At 38.6% G+C, this 16,858-nt stretch overlaps 1 protein-coding gene across 5 annotated transcripts in view; it reads left to right on the forward strand.

Annotated features, from left to right (window-relative positions):
• Window positions 1-16,643, forward strand: part of EIPR1 (EARP complex and GARP complex interacting protein 1) — a 91,931-nt gene extending 75,288 nt beyond the window's left edge. For 2 of the 5 annotated variants that reach the window (XM_062634600.1, XM_062634603.1), the window contains exons 8-9: window positions 243-410; window positions 11,433-13,822. In XM_062634600.1, the coding sequence (XP_062490584.1) occupies window positions 243-410; window positions 11,433-11,607 (343 nt within the window). In that variant the 3' untranslated portion in view covers window positions 11,608-13,822. Of the gene's footprint in view, window positions 1-242; window positions 411-11,432; window positions 13,823-14,900 lie in introns of those variants that run through there. The other 3 variants (XR_009967782.1, XM_062634601.1, XM_062634602.1) reach the window with 3 other exon arrangements.
• Window positions 16,644-16,858: the final 215 nt, after the last annotated feature.

Genomic DNA, 16,858 nt, shown 5'->3' on the forward strand with positions numbered 1-16,858 from the left:
TTATTTGTTGAGTTTTAAAGACACCTCATAGAAAATGGATGATGTGGAAACTTAAAAGCCAAATGAAGATGGCAAAAACAGTCTTTGGAATAAGGCACGTCACTTCTAAGGATGCTTACAACATTTAAGTCAAAGATGAATTTTTAGTGCTGTTTAAAAAAAAAATGAATAAAAAATATAATTTATTGTAGATGCACTGCCTGCCAAGAATAGACTCTTGTTCTTTCTGACTTTATTTTTAGGGTATGGAATGTCAGATACAATCACTCTCATGATCAGCTGATCCTTACAGGAAGCAGTGATAGCAGAGTTATCCTTTCTAATATGGTATCAATTTCTTCCGAACCATTTGGGCATATGGTAGATGATGATGAGCTAAGTGACCAAGAGGACCAGCATCAAGAAGAGAAGTATGAAGTTTCCTGAATTTTATGAAGATGGTTATAGATTGTTTTTTAATTGTAATGGTTAATGTGCTATTTTTTTTGCTGACTAGGACTTTTGTATATAGCCCTTTCAGGTAAGTAGTTCTAATTCCTACTTCTTCTTTATTCGAGAGTCTCAAGTGGGATGCACTCTTTAAATCTGATTGGTATGATCACAGTATGTTCACTGATAGGAAGGGGATGGTGATGCTGAGGATGAGTACTAAACTGCTCTGGATCAGTGAAAAGATTCACTTTAAGGGAGCTCTGGACCGAGTCAAGAATATACAATACTCTGGGTTAAGCAAGAGTTGAAAATCTGCTTTTTGTATTTTCTGTGTATGTGTTGTAACCTTTAGGAAACGTTAGCAGTCTAATGGTGAGCTTCTGCACAGGTGGAAAAAAGATGTGTAAACACATAAATTTTTGTAAATTTTGCTCTTAATATTACTGACTGTTTTAGAAACCAGTAATTCATCAGACCTACTTCAAGCAAAACAGATGTTTGGTTTTGATACTCCTGGTAGAGAATAACACATGTTACTGCAAGCATTTCTAAAAATCATCCACTTGGGTGGGTAAGGAATCACATATACTGCATGTGAAATTTGGAGGGATGGGATTTTTAGTAAAGAGTTAACTGAAACGCTGAAATAATAATTTTTCATCCTCCATTTTTGTCTGCTTTCAACTTTTTCACTGTGTAATAGATGGTCCTTGACATCCTCTCTGTACTTCTGTATGAATATATATATGCATATAGGGAGTTCTAGAGTGGGCTGAGGCTTTCTAATTTTGCAACTAGCTTACATGGAATAGCCCGATGGGATGAGGAACAAGGAAATTACAGAAAAAAAAAATCCTCTGTTATTCAGCTGTGTCTGCTAGATGTTTCAGTTACAATTCTAAATAAGGTTAGTTTTGTAGTTGCATTTTTAAGGTTGGTCTTGCACCTTTCCTTTATTAATAAAGATGTAGTTTTGCTCCAGATGGTTTTGACATTTTGGTTTCACGTAATGGACCTGGAAACCATTTTTGAAATATTAAATAAGGAAGCTATCCCATATACAGAAATAGTTAATTTTAAATGTGCAGGATGTCTCTAGAAGCGATAGGGTGATGTAAGTGCCTTGAAAATCAAGGCGTATCAAATTAAATACCTAGAAAGCTGCTCACATCAACAGTACATACTCTCTGTAATGTAACTAAATTACAGCATTTTAAATATGATGTATGATGTACTTTTTGGTTCCTTACCTTTGGCTGGGGATTACAGCTTACTCTGTTCCGGATGGAAGATAAATAGGTTGTAACGGAAGTGAGAAAGAGACTAGGTTGTTTGGTTTGGATTTTTTTTAAACATATATGAAAGGAATGTAGTAATACAACATCGCAGGTAAATAGCATTCTGACAGATGTTGTGTAGTAGATTATCTGGAGCTCTGAATTTCTGTTGATTGTGGACTGTGTACGTTGCCTCATTAAAACACAAGTGATTGTTTCTAGAATAAGAATTTTTGAAACCAAGAATATGCAAAGCAGTACAAGTATAATGCATCTGTTACTTGGCTATGGGATGTGTGTAAACCACATCACCAATGACTTGTAATGATGTAGAGCCTTTGCCTGTTCCCAGAGGCTACAAGAGTATCAATGCCACATTTGCTTTTCAAATACATGCTTTTCAGCTGCTAATCTGCTCTCTATAAAACCTGGGAAAGAACAATGGCTTTTGTAACATTTGCTTGATACTGTCAAAGTCTTCTTTTGTTGTTTCCCCTACAACCCCCACCTTGTTATGAATTGAGCTAGAAGGATGTTTGCAAGGTGCCCACCAGCCCTGAACTGTTGCCACGTGAATGTCTGTTTAGTTCTGAGTGCACTAATGAAGCAGGGCATAACAGCTGTTGGGAATACTTCTCCTTAGTCAACCCCTAAAGCCAAGTATTTAGGCTTTAGTACCCCTTTTGCCTTCTGTAGACCTCTTTGAAGAATCTGTTGAGCCATTCCATAGGTACAGTCTCTTCTGTAAAACACATGTTTTCAGTGTATGCTTTGGTGGAAGGTGGGTGTTTGTTTCTTTGCTTGGGTACATTCTAGACTTTAAAAATAGCGTTATGTTCTCATTGGGTCCATTTTTATCCTGTTTTGGAGGACATTTTGTTTGCTATTAAATAGCACACAAATCTTGAAAAAGAAAATGTCTTTTTTTGTGTGTACCTTGAAGTACACCAGGAAGAGCAGATGTCTGTACAACTAATATCTGTAGCCAGTCACCTTCAGACTGAGAGACGAAATCTCTGACAAATGAAGGTTGAAATATCAGTTAGAAAGAAGGAAGATGTCCATCATATTTTAAAAATCGTGGCACTCAGGTGAAATTCCCAATGACTGGAAAAAGGGAAATATAACCCCCATTTTCAAGAAGGGGAAAACGGATGACCCAGGGAACTACAGACCAGTCAGTCTCGCCTCCATGTCTGGCAAAATGTTGGAGCAGATTCTCCTGGAAGGCATGCTAAGGCACATGAAAAACAACAAGGTGCTTGGTGACAGCCAGCATGGCTTCACTAAGGGGAAATGCTGCCTGACCAATTCAGTGGCCTTCTGTGATGGGGCTACAGAAATGATGGACAGGGGTAGAGCAGTTGACGCCCTCTACCTTGACTTGTGCAAAGTGTTCGACACTGTCCCACATGACATTCTTGTCTCTAAATTGGAGACATCAGTTTGATAGGTGGACCACTCAGTGGATAAAGAACTGGCTGGATGGCCGCACGCAAAGAGTTGTGGTCAATGGCTCAATGTCTGGCTGGAGACCAGTAATGACTGGCATCCCTCAGGGATTGGTGTTGTGACTGGTCTTGTTTAACATCTTTGTTGGTGACATGGACAGTGGGATTGAGTGCGCCCTCAGCAAGTTTGCCGATGACACCAAGCTGTGTGGTTCGGTTGATACGCTGGAGGGAAGGAATGCCATCCAGAAGGACCTTGACATGTTTGTGAGTTGGGCTGATGCCAGCCTCATGAAGTTTAACCATGCCAAGTGCAAGGTCCTACACCTGGGTCGGAGCAATCCCAGCCACAGCTACAGGTTGGGCAGAGAAGAGATTCAGAGCATCCCTGCAGAGAAGGACTTGGGGGTGTTGGTCGATGAGAAAATGAACGTGAGCCAGCTTCAGTGTGTGCTCACAGCCCAGAAAGCCAACCGTATCCTGGGCTGCATCAAAAGGAGTTTCTCCAGCAGGTCAAGGGAGGTGATCCTGCCCCTCTACTCTGCTCTTGTGAGACCTCACTTGGAGTATTGTGTGCAGTTCTGGTGTCCTCAACATAAAAAGGACATGGAACTGTTGGAACAAGTCCAGAGGAGGGCCACGAGGATGATCAGGGGACTGGAGCACCTCCTGTATGAAGACAGGCTGAGGAAGTTGAAGCTGTTCAGCCTGGATAAAAGAAGGCTGCATGGAGACCTCCTAGCAGCCTTCCAGTATCTGAAGGGGCCTATAACGATGCTGGGGAGGGACTCTTCGTCAGGACTGTAGCAATAGGACAAGGGGTAACGGGTTCAAACTTAAACAGGGGAAGTTTAGATTGGGTATAAGGAAGAAGTTCTTTTCTGTAAGGGTGGTGAGGCGCTGGAATGGGTTGCCCAGGGAAGCTGTGAAAGCTCCATCCCTGGCAGTGTTCAAGGCCGGGTTGGATGGAGTCTTGGCTGACATAGTTTAGTGTGAGTTGTCCCTGCCCATGGCAGGGGGATTGGAACTAGATGATCTTAAGGTCCTTTCCAACCCTAACTATTCTATGATTCTATGATTCGATGACTATTCCATGAGGATCTGTCTCTTGTTACAATCGAGTGACCTTCAGTTCCTCTTAATTGCTGATTTAGAGTAGAGCAACTAGTTTTCAGTCTCTTCCCTACCTTTATGAAGTTTACAGCTACTACTGTTCCTCTCATCAGTCATAAAAATGTAAAAGCAGCTACCCTTTATCACATCAAAGGTCTCCCTAACCTGCATCATGTTGCTGATAGTGGCCAAGAGGAAAATTGTAAAAACAGGAAAAGGAGATTATATTTCCCCTGGGTATGCTTGTAGCCCCTGTTGGCAGCTCAGGGACCTTTACTGCCTTCTGAATCATCTTTGGAGACTTCTGGTTCTTCCTTTAGGGTTTTCTATTGCCATGAGGCATATTTTTGAGTTTCTCTCTTCTCACTAACTGTGGTTTTGTTTGTTCCAAAATACGTTATCTATGCATGCACTGTCTTTGTGAAGTGTGTCTAGGAGAAATATGTCAACTGCTTTTGTTTGCTTGCTCTGAATAAAGGGAGGCTTCAGTGCTTTCTGTCTTGGAAGCCTGAAGCCTCTGTTGAAAGTAGGTAGTATAAAAAAGGATCAAGCTATCCACAGAGAGAAGGTATAGGCATGTGGCTGGAGGACAGCTGGGGTATATTTTGATCAAATTCCTAGTCTGGATAATTTAATGCACAGTTCAAATACAGAAAAAAAAATTCTGAGAAACGGGGAATGAAATGATGTACTTCTAACTTAATTTCTAGCACTTTGATCCAGAGGTAGAGAAAAAGTGCAAAAATAAATGAAAATAGAACAGATGAGGTGTGTATTTCAGGTGCATTTAACTTTCATCCCCAAAACAAACTGGTGTGCCTGGATAAAACATAGGGAATGCTTTTCAATGCCTCAGTTTGAACAAAATGTTTAAATCATGGGGTCATTCCACATCTATGGATGCAACTGATTAAGGCAGGCTTCTCTTTGGCTTCTCTTTCTTTAATGTCTTTGCACTCTGGAGTTCAAGGACTTCATCCTTGTGACACTGAATTTGCCTTAATTAGACGTCTGCAGAGCACTGAGAACTGTCCTCCTCAAGGGAGGTGGTGACTGTCTTATATCCTTTCTTCATTCTTTGGTCACCCAAAATCCTCATGTTAGTTGAGTCTGTGTTGGTTGTATTAAACTAGTCTGACAGTCATTTTAATTCTACATTGCTATTTCTATCAATAAACAAAACATACTAGGTTCTTGTAGTTTAGCATGATTATCTTTACTCACCAATCAGAATTCCTTTTCTTTAGTATTGAAATATATTTATCTGCCTTATAGGTTTAAATTTTAAACTCTGTAGGTCTCTGGTATGCTGATGATACACAGCATGAAAAGATCATTTGCTACCTTAGGATTGTGAGCAGAAAGCTACATGCTACATCTACAGCAGCGTTTCCATTCTTCGTGGTTTCTATGGCCATAACTTCATGACAAAGCTCAACTGATAATGAAGGACTTGTTTTTTAAGAGAAAGTCTTTTTTGTACCCATACTAATGAAAAGATTTATATGGTCAATAGCATGTTGTCCTGAAAAGGAAACTGCCCTCAAACTTTTCATTTTACAGAATGAGCTACCCAGCTGCCTTAGGTCTCTTCGGGATTTATAGGCTTAAGATGCCTGCTGTGTTTTCAGTGGCAAAACTGGTTACTAATATCATGCTGCCTTTTCCCTTATGCTCCGTTTTTTCACAATATGTTCTGAGCTTATCCTTATCCTTGTTATCTATTGAAGATTGTATCAGCAATTCACATTAGGAAATATATTTATTTAGTCTTTTCCTCAAGTCTTGGGTTTCCATCTTTTCCACTATGGATGTTAGCCAGACTGTTCTTTGATACAAACAGAACAAGGTATGACATAAGCACTTCTCACCATTTTGCGTTTGAGGCTGAGAGATGTAAAGGACTGGTCCTCTGAGTACAGAGTATCTCAGTGAGATAGTGAAGCTTTTAATGAGATTTTAGGTGTAGGAATGTCTTCAGCAATTGTAATGGACCAGAGAGAAAATGGTGGCTGGCCTGTCTGTAGAAAGATTTCCTTCGAAATTCCATCTAAAGGAGGTGATGGTTTCTACTTTTTGTGGTAAAAATGTGGTTGGAGCCTTTTGAATAGTAAATCGTATGGTCTCATGATAATACATATGAACTGCATGATCTAATATAACACCTTTGTATGCATATCCATGACTTCAGGAGAATGATTGTCAGCATTGATACTTTGCAAAATATTTGCCAAACAGTCATGGTGAGGCAGACTTCCAGGATATATTCACACAGTTGCCAGTAGCGTTAATTTTGTTGATATTTTGTTTGAGGTATTTATGTCTCAGAGAAATCTAGAAGTCATAGGATTATACTATGGAATCAACCAAGAGATGCAATTAAAACAGCTTAAATAGTTTTTGTTTTGCGGAATGCCAGAATTCAGGACTTTAGTCGGTTAAATATGTAAGAAGCTGGATCAAATCTAGTGCAGCAGCACTTTCCAGTTCCCAGACTATTTTGCTTTAAAAACTATGCTATTTCTTTCTTTAATTCATATCAGATATAAACTCCTTAATTTATTTGTGTATTAGGACAACTATGAAACCTGTTATATTAAAATACGCATTTTATGGTTTTAAAGATGGCATTTTCCTGTCGAAGCAGTTCAGAAGGTGGTTTTTGAGTAAAAAAAAATGCTTTCACAATAATGTGGTCAATTCTTATATATGAAAATTATGTTCCAATATAAACATCCTTGAGTTCTGTTTTCCGTAAGAGAATGAAAAAGGGAGTAGTCTTTTTTCTAAGCTTACCAGAAACAAAACTGTATAGTTGCTAAATTTTCTCCGGCAGTTAAAGGGAAAGGGCATCTGTGGGGCTTATTCTGGAATCCAGTGGCATGCTTTTCAGGATTTGTTCTTGGGCGCTGCAGCACATGTTGCCGCTCTATTAAGTCACATTTATTTCATACTATTTTTAGATTAGAGAAGATTTAATTTTGACTGTGATGAGGAATTGATGATTTTGATGACTTCCAAAACCATATTTTATTGAACAGTGTGGTGACAAAACAGAACTGCAAGTGCTGCAAACTTAAGTGGTTGTTAGCATGAGAAGTAATTGGAAATAACAGCTCTCTACATGAAAACAATTATCCAAAGCTTAAGAGGCTTCTTTCTCAAGTCTGTAACACAATTAACCTCAAAGTTATCTAGTAAAGTGAAAGCTCCTTTCTTTTCATAAAAGAAACTGGTAAAGGTCATGCTATGTGAATAAGAAAAAGAGAATAAAAAACAAGAAAGAGAAATAAGAAAGAGCAGTCCAGTTTCAACTCTGTGTGGCACAGGTCTTAAACTTATGCAGAATGTAGATAGAGATTACACATCTCTTACTATAAATTGATGCAATGCAAGAGCATATAAGGAGAGAAAAAGGGTGTTTTAGTCTGGCCAGAAAGTCTTTAAAATAGCACAGGAAAACAAGAAACTAAAGGAACTTTATAAGGGGCAGGTAAATTTAGGGCAAAAAAGAATGTAACTTATAAAACTTGATTGGCATTAACAAGTGATTACAAATTATGCTTATCAAATATAGTTTTGTCAGACTGCCCTATGAAGGGATCAGTGGGCCAAGCACCTACTCCTGTGGTATACTAAAATAGTTACCGCATAGCAATTATATTTTTGCACCCATAACCTTCAGCTTTTATGCAAAACCAGAAGTATCTGTGTTTTGGCAACAACCTCAATTGTATATATTAAAATATCACAGAGGGAAGTTTACTTCAGATCCACCTCTGTATAGGTACTCTTCCTATTTCTAACTTCTCTAACTGGAAAGAAACTTAAGGTCCAGAACTCCCCTCCCTATTCCAAAATTTGCCAAAGATCTGCAGACTTTGATCAGTATCCAGTCTACTTTGAACACTCTCCTCTTCTGTGTCCAGTGTTATGTATCTAACCTGAGAAGGTAAATAACCTGGGCATTGTCATCAGGAGTTGGTAGCTACAAAATTGAAACGTATTGAAAGGTTTTGGTGTAAGAAATGTGAAAATATTGTTACATAGCAGTATTCTTTTAAGCACTGCAACATTATGAAGAGTGCTATGACAAGTTAGGCTCTGAAATTACCTACTGTGTGTTAAGGAGAAATAAAATTGTAGCAACTGATAAAAACAGAAGGATAATTAAAATATCTAAATAGAGAAAAAAAATCTTAAGGTAAATACAAGTTGATTTATATATATTCCACTATTATGTGCTGTAACCAAAATGATCTTTTTTCATAGTCTCTGTTTATATATATATATTTACAAGTTATTTATTTTCTCACTTAAATAAATGTCAGTGTCATAGCTGTTAAGTCCATAACCTCTTGCATTAATCAGATTATATTTAATATCTAGGGAATTAGAAAGTCTGAGCTGGTTCTTTAATAAATAAAAATGTGTAAAAGCTGTGTAAAATTTCATTGAGAGTGAATAGTCGTGGGACTCAGAAACCAAATAGTCTAACTTCGTATAGATTCAAAAATAAGTGTCCTCAGCCTGTTCTTGGATTACCAAAAAAAGCATGTACATAGCCAAAATGCAGGTAAATCTGAGGTGTTTTCTTGGAATCTCTTACAATGCGGTAAGGTGGTCTGTTTCCCTCTTGCGAGATTCCTGTTGTGAGGAAAAACACCACCACAAGCAACCTTGCTCTTCCTGGGGTTGTTTTTTTGTTTTGTTTTGTTTTGTTTTGTTTTTGTTGTTTTTACTATTTTGAACAATCTTTCACACACATGAAATAAATTCTGCTCTTTATTCTGATGGCAGAATCTTTCTGGGCTCATTACTCATTATATAATTGAAAGAGTAATCTGTTTTCATTCACATTGTTTATAAAGGATGTATAAAGGACAGTTTCTTTTGGATCTTATGTGTTGTTCCTGAGACACATGTCATTCTGAGATGACATTTTTTCCATCCCAATTACCTTGTATAGTATCTAGTTCTTTTATACCAAGTGATCAGTTCCATAAGGGTTTTCTCATATTCTTAATGACTGCTTCCAAGGCTGTGCCATTTCTATGCACAGGTAGTCTATACATGTTATCATAGATCTATGCTATTTAAAATAACAACAGAAAACCCCCTCTGAATCCTGGACTCACTTGGCCTTGAAGATCCACGTGGAAGAGCATGGTTTCTTTTTCTTGAAGGCACAACATTACTTTCATACCCAGGAAGAAATTCATTGTATAGACAATAAGAAAGAACAATTAAGAATTGTTCTTATAAATGGAAATGCCAAATAGAATTTCATCTACAGGCTGTTTTCCTGAATACTCATTCCCCTATGAGTTCTGGAAATTAAATTAGATGAATTGTGTTATTTAAATGAAATACTGAAAAAACTCTGAGCATATAGAAAATACTGTAATCTAGAAGCGTATTTGTCCTTGTTTGTACAACCTTTGGTTAACTGAGACTCCTGCTTAACTGAAAGTTGGTCGTGTCCCCTGACAGTCATATGCATTGTGCATTACTCCCCTGCTTATCCGGAGAGACATCTGAAACCTTAGGAATAATGGAGTTGTGGGTAAGTGGGTGAGCGCTGCGTGAAGCACATTGCTGTCTGGGGACATGACCAACTTTCACTTAACCAGGCATGTCAGTTAGCAGGAAGTTAGAAAAACACATTGCAGGAGATGAAGCGTGTGTGTGTGATTATTAGCTCTCTGCTGTTAGATGGTTTGTATCAAAGTACATATTCAGGAGAACTGCAAAACAAGTCTGCTCTTTGCAATTAACCAGGGGCTGCATGTCATTTGTGCTATGACCTTTTTTTTTGTTAGTTGACCTTAAACGTAGCATAAGTAAACAATAAAAGTCCTTGAAACTAAACATCTGAAGCTATTCTGCAGTATCAGGCTGCTTTTGGTTTATTCATTAAATTCAATTGAATTTTAATTGCAATGTTAGATTCACAGCTGGTTAGGCTGGCTAGGTAGAGCAGCAATATCCCGCAAGCAATTCAAATGTGATAGCATATACGCTTTGTGATCGCAGAGACGTGTGCTCTCAGAGAGCAGTGGTAAAGGTCAAAGATGGCCAATAACAGCACTTCATTTCTGTAGTAGCAGCATCTGTTTAAATGATTGAGTGGCATTCACAAGGCTCTTTGGCTTTGCATTCTGTTAGGAGGATTGCAGCTGTAATACAAGGCTGTTTCTGGGAGGCAGGGGGATGCTTCTGAAAGGCTGACTGATTCCTGTCAGCACAGGTGATCCTCTGTGGGTGAAGGAACTCTAAGGTCATCCTCTGAAAACTCAGCTACCCTGTAGCTACAGAATAATGTGCTGCAGTGTTGCTCTGAGAGGAGGGACTGGCTCTGTGAGTGAAGGGAAGAAGAGCTATTCGCAGCCAGCAAAGCACAGTCAGTGGCTCCTGGGTGGTTTGGATGTCGGAGAATGCCTGAACCTATTGTTAAATATTTGCAATGCAAAAGAGAATCTGTGTCTCATGATGTAGGTGACCAGGAGCTTGGGTGTTGCAGTGAGAGGTGAGGTATACAATAATAGATGAGAATCCAGTGTTGTTATAACTCTAGCAATGGGAGATGAAAATTAAAGTGTTCGGAGTGGTGCTTCCATCTGCCTTCTGGTACTCTGGAGAGAATGGGTCTAGGATAGCAGCACAGGAGAGACTAATATTAAGGACTGCAGCTTCTTACCTCTTTACACATCTCTAATGAGAATATATATTATTTAAGAATTCAGTTAACAACAAATGGGGAAAGGAAGGCATGGAGCATGGCAAGAGAAACAATGTTGGTAAAAATGTGTGTTTAAGTGCATTTAGATCATACCCAGTAGTTTTTACTTGATTTAGAGAAGTACTTAGTGTAGGGTCTGAGAGACTTAGAAATACAGTGAAGTTGACAATAAGAGATACTTTGTCCCTGCAAACAGGGTCTTTAGCACAGACAAGTCAAGCCTTGTCAAGCTGCCACTAAAACATAGGCGTGTGCAGACATGTGGTATAAAATTATTCCTTGGAGCCTACTACTGCATTCTTGGACTTCACGTGTAAGGTTGCATATCTAGATGCTAGTAGCACTTAATACTGCCTTTTAAATCAAGTGTGTTTGTAGATCCTTACTTTCTTTTTTTTTTTTCCTTCCAAATTATAGGATTAAAGAGCCCCTTCAGGACAGTGTAATAGCCACCTATGAAGAACATGAAGATAGTGTATATGCAGTTGAATGGTCCTCAGCAGACCCGTGGCTATTTGCTTCTTTAAGTTATGATGGGAGACTTGTTATTAACAGGGTTCCCAGAGCTCTTAAATATCACATACTGTTATGACTTGTTTGGATCGTGGTGGAGTTGTTATGTTGATGTACACAATTGGTAGGTATCGTTTAGGGGTTGGGGTTTGTTTTGGTTTTTTTTTTCAGGATCTGTTTTTACTAAGTATAAATGATGAAATTTTGTTAATATATGTGCTAATGTAGACACTTTTGTCTTCTGTATTTGCCTTGGAAACTATGATGCATTTTCTGAAGGCTGTTCTAGTTAGATGTTTTGCTGAGGTTTTGGGTTTATTTTGGTTTAGGGGCTAATCACTTTGTCAACTACAGAGTTTCTGGAGATAATGGGTACTTCCCATACTATCACTATATTACTTCAGCTTTATGCAAATATAGTGCATTACAGAGGTATTATTATGCTGATTTAAAAGTGGAACAATGTAGGGTGCATGGAGTAGAAGTGATCTACTCATTTACAAGAATAATATTTTCTTTCTGATGTACGCAGCTTTCTGCTCTTAGCTAGGGCCACGTTCTGCTAATGATTCTGGTCATTCTTCAGTGTTTATAAATACAGTTTGGAATGGTCTTTTAAGGCTTTCTTAATTCAGTCTAATATTTTAGACACTTTTTCTACCATTTTGCATATCCTAAAAAGAAATGCTAATTGTGAAGGGGAAACCATCAAAATATATATTGCATTTAAACCTTATGGCTGTATCAACAAAGTACCATCCTGTAATTTGCAAACTAAATGCAATTTTGAGCTGTGTGTTATTGGAATCAGTAGTAGTCTTTACCAAAATCTCTTGTATACTCATGTAATGTATTATCCCACATTTACAAAACTTGTGTGTGCTGTAATATATTTTGAGGGACTCTGGAGCTATGCCATTGTTAACCTGAAAAATCTCCTTAATATTTGTAAGTAGTCTCTCTTTCTTACCCTTTTGGCTCTGTGCCATTCTGTAGTAAGCTGACATGATGTAACAGGCTTTTTAACTAAGCACAAAATAACCTTTGCTATATCCTACTCTTTGCAATGCCTGCCCCTAGCCATTGGTGACTGTCTTGTTACAGATGCTGAGAACAGGCAGATGCTGCTCTTCAGGAGAATGCAGGGAAATCTTGAAATGGAAGGCATGGTGAAACACGCCTGTATGTGCTGGCACCCACCCTTCTCTTTGCATAGCTTGCATTAAGATGGAAATTCTGCTGTTTATTCTTTGTGTACTCGGTACACAGCAGTAATTTATTCCCTGTCACCTTTTCATTGCTATTATTTCCCATTAATTTTAGAACCTGGGTATGGGTGGTGGTGTCGGTTACAGTAGCATTGTGTAAGACCACTCTGAAGAAATGGCAATGAATATGGGATGGAAAGATCAATCCCAGCCTCTTCCAGTGATTCATCCTGTTGCTATGGCAACTGTTGGTATTAGGGTTGAGGGACAGCCTGCTGCTCACCTCTGTTTGTCCTCACCCACTCTTGGATCGAAACATGTTCAAATGTGGTTTGTTGTGTGTACACAGCTGCTTCAGTGAGATCACACTTTGAGAGCATGACTGACTGCTGTAAGCCAAAACATCCAGAAAAGATGGAAGCTGACTTCTCTTTTTCTGGCTTTCTTAAAGAGCTTGTTTGGAAGAATTCATAGGAGTGAAGTAGTCCAATTAAATAATCTGTATTATTGTTTGTATTTATGTTACAATGCTGCTTTTCTGCTCCAGAATGAATACTTTGTTGGAAATTCTGATGGTCTGATTTTCTGCATTAAGATTTTAAACTTGTGTTATTTCGAGTTGTCTCAGTCTGTAATTAGGCATGAGCTATTCACCTGTACACTGGGAGAAAAATTACATTTCCAAATCAGTAGTGCTTCAGTTGTCTATCAAAATCCTTGGCTGGGCTGCAGCTGTATATGTGGAGCTTTCAATCTTCAGACAGCCTTGTTGGTTCTTCATGTTGTGGTGTTGTCCTCCCTGCTCTCTCCACACCCCAAACAACAAAACTGACCAACCAATTAAAAAAAAGAAAAAAAAGGCAACTAAAAGACCCACCAAAACCCAAACTAAACAAACCCTACCAAAACAAGCACCCATCCTACAGCAGGACTCTTTAAACTTTCTTCACATTAGCAATAAAGGTCTAACGAAACTTTATTGTCTGTTAATGTATAAGGATACATTGTGTGTGAAGGTGATGGGAAATTACATAAGAGTATGTGGGATTTGATATTTAAAATATAATAAATATGGGACAGCTTTCACACTGTATTTTATGTGGCTGTGTTTCCTTTAATATTGTAAACTTATAAAGGCTGGAAAGCTCTGTAAACAAGTAATACCAAAAAATTTTTTGTATTTTAGTTTTGTAAAATGTGTGTGTTGATAGGGAAGAAGGGAGGGGATGACAACTGGAAAGGAAGGCAGTAGCAGGTTGAATTTGAATGAAATCAAGAGAGCAGGAAGGGTCAAGTTTTAATCATTTTCAGCTGTTTGTAAAACAGGATCTGAGCTACGTGTACAGAACCAATAGCAATATCGAAATGACCTGCAGAAAGGGAAGACTTTTGAAAAGGTTTCATCCCAGGCTGTTAGAGAAAGCAAGCTGCCGTAGGATAAGAGGAAGGGTTCAAAGACGGTTAAATAACTGATTAAAAGATAAGAAATAGGAAGCAGGAATAAATAGACACATTTCACAGCAAAAAGAAATTGCCAAGGAAGTCTGCAAGGATCTGTGCCTAGGCCTGTGCTTCACAGTATATTCATGACCTTTTGGGGAAAAGGGCTGCATAAAAATGTGTCAAAGTTTGCAGGTACTGTTCAGAGTAGTAAAGATGACTGAAGAATTATGGAAGGGCCTTACTTCACAGAGTGGCTGGATGATAAAACAGTAGGTGAAATTCAGTGCAGGAAATGTGAAGTAGCAGATATGGCAGAAAATAGTAATTTTCTACCAAGATATAGCTATGACTTTGAAGTAAGGTTAGGGTTTTCATAGATTTTTAAAGGTATCATCTTAATAGAGGTTAAAATTGTAATTCAGATGTTGGGAATTACTAGAAAGCAAATAGAGAAGAAAATAAAGCATTGCTGGTCTGTGTGCCTCTTGAATACTGTGTGTAGTTCTGGTTTCTTCCATCTGAAGCCCAGTGTAGTAAAACTGGGAGAGGTTTTAGAGGACGGTGACAGGAATGATAAGTAGCATGCAACACCTGTATGAGGATAACTAAATAGACTGAAAGGCAGGTGGTTGAGAAGAAATGATAAAAGTCCATAAAATCACAAGTGGTAGAGGGAGAACATGAATAGGGAGTGATTGTTCACTGTGTCTCCTGATACCAGAACTAGAGGTTATTAAATGGAATCTTCATGTGGTGGCTCCTGGCATACAAAATGAGGTGATCTCCACAGGCATGAAGGTGAGCTGTGGCACTCCTCTTTAACAATCCCTTCTCCCTGAAAAAAAAAAGCAACACCAAAACACCCAAAGAAACAAACAAACAAAAAATCTCATTAACATTAAAGTTTACATGACCTGAAAGTAACTGAACTGGTACTTGAAAGATGAATCCCTTAAAGGGTGCTGAATATAAAGACAGCACCTCTGGCTTAGAAAGTCCTTTTGAACCATGAATCGGTGGACACTACTAAGAGCACTGGCAGAGAATCCCTGTATGTTTGTCCAGTCTTGCCTTACCTCCCTGGACTTTTTGTAAGTCAATCTGGGTAAAAGGGGAGAAATCTGGTATATCTGTTATCATTGAAAAGTCTATTATGAAAAGCGCAAATTCGTTCACAATGGGAGCTGTTTAATCCTTCACAAAGCAAATACCAGAGAGCTTCAACAACTGTTCTGACCATACTGTCAGTTGTGAGTGACAGTTACTTGGATTCGGTTTCCTAGATAGATGCATATTTCTGATCTGTGTTTTAATCATCTATTTTCAGTGTTAATACTATTTGAATATCTTCAACCTATTGTTTGAATGACTTGGATAAATGCTGTACAGTTTTCTGTTACAGTTCACAGGCGCTTCTTGTAAGAAAGAGGGAAAAGCTGCTTTTGTTTTTAAGTCTTCATGCTGCTGTGTTGGTAGGTATTCTGGTTTCTGTTCCCGTGTCCTATACATCAAGGCTCAAATCACAGTTTAAATTCTACAGGTTTTGGGCTGGTCATTGCTGAGGGCTGAGAAGAGCTGTGGATGAAGGCTGAGCATGACTGACATGTTCATATTCATCAGAAAACAGTCTGCTGGAGAGAATGAGGGAATAATTGTTGCACTGCTCCCTCCCTCACTGCTTGTGCATAAAGACATAGGCTGCAGTGAGGAAGCTACCTGAGGTTATTAAGATTAATACTGCTAGAAATTCCAATCAACTCACACAAGGCTGCTCCTCAAGGCTGTCAGATGCCTACTGCCTTCTCTGGTTCAGGTGGGGCCACATCAATTTCGAATTTCCCAACAGAGATTGCTATGATTTATGAGTTTAGGAGGCTGATAAATGTGGTTAGTTGGAGTGCTCATGAAATAATTGAATCAGAATAATTTCCATCAGCTGTGCTCAATTTATTTTCTCCTGTAACCACAGGAGGGTGCAGTTTTGGATTGGGAGCTTCATCTCAAGGATTCCTATCACAGGAAAGACATTGTGGAACCTGGAATAAGAGCAACTTAATTTTGCTGCCAGGCCTGTATGACAGCCTTATGAGCTGACTTAAGACCCATCAGAACTGGAGAGTAAGTACCTTGCGCTCTTCTGGTATTGCCTCTGACAGAGACTGAGTCAGTTCTGTTTTATGCATTATGGTATAACATCTGCTGGCAAGAATAATGAGAGTTTTACTATTACTGTTTTAAAAACACTTTACTGTTTAGTTGGGAGGTTGTTGGTTTTTTACACTTGCTTGTAGCAAATTATTTTTTTATATGATGAGTTTTATATATTTTTCACTTCCAGGTTGTGAATTTTTCTGGCGTGGTTATCAGCATCAGTTCTGTCCTTACCATGAAGGGAGTGCTCATGCACCCCTGAAGAGTGTTATGTGAAACTTTTCAAAATAAATTTCTCCCTATGAGTTTATAATTTGTCTGCTGTAACTTTCCTGCGTAGCTGAAAAAGAATCACATTTTGGATGGATTGTCCTAGAAAGCATACTGAATGTAAAGGGCCCTGTAAAACAGGAAGGTGAGCAGGTTAAAGTGTTGTGATGGCTGGTGGAGGTCAGTAGAGAATGGGAAAGCCTAGCAAGCAGAGCTAGGGATGAAGGAGAGCAGGCAAATATTTTCCTGTTGTCATCG

This window comes from Pezoporus occidentalis, unplaced genomic scaffold (genome assembly GCF_034315485.1).
Source record: "Pezoporus occidentalis ecotype Australia unplaced genomic scaffold, CSIRO_AGI_Poc_V1 ctg43, whole genome shotgun sequence".
NCBI classification, from domain to species: Eukaryota; Metazoa; Chordata; class Aves; order Psittaciformes; family Psittacidae; genus Pezoporus; species Pezoporus occidentalis.